General features: G+C 48.6%; 1 protein-coding gene across 1 annotated transcript in view; it reads left to right on the top strand.

The window, feature by feature from the left end:
• Positions 1–347: 347 nt before the first annotated feature.
• CPT2 (carnitine palmitoyltransferase 2) overlaps positions 348–3,624 on the top strand; it is a 22,518-nt gene continuing 19,241 nt past the window's right edge. Inside the window, exon 1 of the mRNA XM_004371720.2 lies at positions 348–601. Within this exon, the coding sequence (XP_004371777.1) occupies positions 450–601 (152 nt within the window). The 5' untranslated portion in view covers positions 348–449. The remainder of the gene's footprint in view (positions 602–3,624) is intronic.

The following is a 3,624-nucleotide window of genomic DNA, read 5'->3' as shown; positions in this document are numbered from 1 at the left end:
CATGATTCCTATTCTTAGAGGTTTAAAAATTTGCCCATGTTCTCCCAGGAACAGAGCCTGGATTTAAAATTAGATTTATCAGATTCCAAGAGCCTTCCTCAGCTCCAGTTTCCATCCTGCTCCAAAAAATGGAGAAAGGAGGGGCTTCTGAGCTCCCCTTCCCACTTAACATGGAGCGAGAGGAAGATTTAGAACCCAGAGGTACGCGCCCTTTCTCTCCCAGCAGTGGCCACGCAGAGCTCTTTAGTCTGGCCCGCTGTGTCCGTGGGCGGAGCCGGGTTGGGGGCGGGGCCGGAGCGCGCAGGCCGGAAATGGCTCGGCGGGCGGAGATCGAACTGGCGTTTGAATCCTGACCCTGCGACTCGACACGCTGAGGGCGGCGGCCAAGCCTGCGTACACCACAGGCGTCCCCTCCCGCGTTATTGCCGCCGCCGCTGCCTCCCGGGACGATGATGCCCCGCCTGCTGTTGCGCGTCTGGCCTCGAGGCCTTGCCGTTGGCCCTGGAGCCCCCTGCCGACCCCTCAGTGCCCGCTCCGGGCCCAGCCAGTACCTGCAGAGCAGCATCGTGCCGACCATGCACTACCAGGATAGTCTGCCCAGGTGAGCCCGGCCTCCTGGTCCCCACCACACCCCGCCAGCCTGTGATCAGCCTCAACCTGACTCCTGGCACTCAAGACTCCTTTATCTCACCCGCATCCGCCCATGACCCTCTACTTTGGGGGTTGCGCACGTTCTCCAACCCGGAAACCCTGTGACTTTCAGACTCTTTCGACCCAGGAACCCCAGAACCCTCAAATTCTCTTCCAGAACCCCCATTGCTCCCTAAGATTCTCCATCTTGAATATCTTAAACCCTTCTCAACCCTCCTCTCAAGTACTCCAACTTCCAACCGTATATCCCAAGAGTCCGTCACATTTTTCCCTGAAAAATGTTCTATTTGCATATCTGCAGCTCTGACCTAAATTCTCTAACTTAGGTGTCCCCTGAAATGCCTTCACGACGGCCCCAGAATTTGGATCGGCCAATTTCTGGTACATAATATTTACCTTTCCTCAAGTTCTCGCAACACTGCACCCTCTTCAGCCTTCTAAATTCCTTATTACTCAGAACCCACAGCCCAGCTCTCCATTCCTCCAATACACTGCTCTTTTAGCACCCCATCAGTCCATCCCCAGCACAGTCAAGTGCTCATTCTTACCCTCAACTTAAAAAAAAAAAAAAAAAATTGCCATCGAGTGAATTCCAACTCATCACAACCCTATAGGACAAAGTACAACTGCCCCATAGGGTTTCCAAGGAGCGGCTGGTGGATTTGAACTGCTGACCTTTTGGGTAGCAACCGACCTCTTAACCACTGCACCACCAGGGTCCCACTCTCAGCTTACCCTCCCTCAAATCCTCAAAGTTCTAAGACCAGTTTTCACCTGAAAACTTCTCATCCCCCTGAACCTTCCTGAACACCTCCCACCATGTTCCTCCCTGTAGAATCTCCTCCTTCACCCACGTTATACCCTTTGAGCCCACCCTCACAGAATTCTAGACACCATCTTCAATACCCCTCCCAAACCCATCTTACTCAGATTAGATCCAGAGCCAACTCAGATTCTATCTGCTCACCATAGGCATCTCTCCTCCTACATACACCTTCTGAAACACTTCACCCAGAATCTATTTCCCCTCTGAAAATAGACCCAATACATTTTTCTCTCTCCTTTTCCTCACTTGATATTTTCTCAAAATCTGGCTTCCAGTTTTCCCAGCCTTTGAACTCCCAGCCTTCATCTGAGGTTGGCATTATTAGAAATTTCCCCAAATTTCCTTCATCTTCCAGTCAAGCCTAAACTGACTTCTCTACTCACAGTTCCTAGAACCAAGTTCCAAATTTGTCTCAAAAGACCCTTCTCACTTGCTTTCTCACCAAACTGCCATCAGAAATCTCCCAGTCCAGGGGCTGTAGGCTAGTGCTCCCACCACCATGAGTAGAAAAAACATTGTGTCACAGGTATTCCCCCTCAAGTACTGAGCTGCTGGTTTTTTTTCCACATCCAGGAACCATTTAACCCACCATCTATCATCACTCCCCACCCCCATCCTCTCAGGCAGATCATCCACATTCTTGTGAAACTACAATGTGCAAACATCTAAGACAAACTAAAATGAGATTATCTAGCTCCACCTACACTCCATATATTTGGCAGGAGGAAAGGGAGAGAGAAAGAAAAAGGATCTTTGTGCCTGTGGGATAGGCCTGGGATGCAGCTCCTCCTGACAGAGTCTGTGTGTGAGCTGGGCCTGTATGTGGGGAAAAGGTGAGAGCTCACAGAACCTACCTTCGCTTGCCAAGCCCAGAGTCAGATGACCATTGGCTGTTTATTTACTTAGTTTTTATTGTGCGTTAGAATGGTGAAAGTTTACAGAGCAGATTAGATAACCCCGATTAAATGGTTTGTACATAAAGTGTTTCGTGGCCTTGGTTTCATTCCCTACAATGTATCAGCACTCTCCCATTTCTGCCCTGGGTTCCTGTTTCCTTTCATCCTGATTTTCCACCCCTTCCTGCCTTCTCATCTTTGCTTTTGGGCAGATGTTGCCTTTTGATCTCGTATAATTGATTGTTCTAAGGAGCACATTCCTCGGGTGTTATTTGTTTTATCGGCTTGTTTATTGTGTGGCTGGCCATTGACTTTAAGGCAGGCCTGGGCCCTACTTGGACCCCTGGTAGCATAATGGTTAAGAGCTTGGCTGCTAACCAAAAGGTTGGCAGTTCGAATCCACCAGCCGCGCCTTGGAAACACCATGGGGCAGTCCACTCTGAGCTGTATGGTCGCTGTGAGTCAAAACCGACTTAGTGGCAGTGGGTTTTTAATGGGTGCCACTTGGATTGAGATCAGAGGGATTTTTTTCCATTTTCAAGTCGGAAAACTGAAAAGCATGTATAAGATCATTTACTCTAAGCCCATCCACAGCACAAAAATCTGGAAATCCAGGCCTGCAAACAGTACCACGTATCACCCATGTATAACCTTAAAGAACTGACCCTGCCCTCCACAGGCCTCTGTTACCTCATCTGTAAATTGAGGGGTAGATAAGATGAGAGGTGAGATTCCTTCTATTTCTGAGATTCTAGGCTGATGAGATGTATTACCTTCGACACTCATTGTAATGTAGCACTAGGTGAAAAGCCTTGGTTTTGGAGTCAGTTAGAACTTAGTTTCAGATTCTGAATCTGCACCCTTCACTGTAACCTCTGGCAACTCAGTTAACTTCTTTGAGCCTCAGTTCTTACTTGTGAAGTAGAAATGGCAACACATAGTTCTAGGATCATTGCGAGGATAGAGCGAGAGAAGATGTTAGAGATAGGGAACTATCATAATCAGTTGCCTTGTGGGGAGTGACTGTTGTTGTTAGGTGCCATCGTGTCGGTTCCAACTCATAGTGACCCTGTGTACAACAGAACTGCCCAGTCATGAGCCATCCTCATGATTATTGTTATACTTGAGCCCATTGTTGCATCCACAGTGCCAGTCCATCTCGTTGAGGGTCTTCCTCTTTTTTGCTGACCTTCTACTTTACCAAGCATCGTGTCCTTCTCCAGTGACTTATCCCTCCTGATAACATGTCCA

Source organism: Trichechus manatus, unplaced genomic scaffold, assembly GCF_000243295.1.
Source record: "Trichechus manatus latirostris isolate Lorelei unplaced genomic scaffold, TriManLat1.0 scaffold00015, whole genome shotgun sequence".
In the NCBI taxonomy this organism is placed as follows: Eukaryota; Metazoa; Chordata; class Mammalia; order Sirenia; family Trichechidae; genus Trichechus; species Trichechus manatus.
Note: the sequence above shows the minus strand (reverse complement) of the source record. Positions and strands in the feature narration are given on the sequence as shown.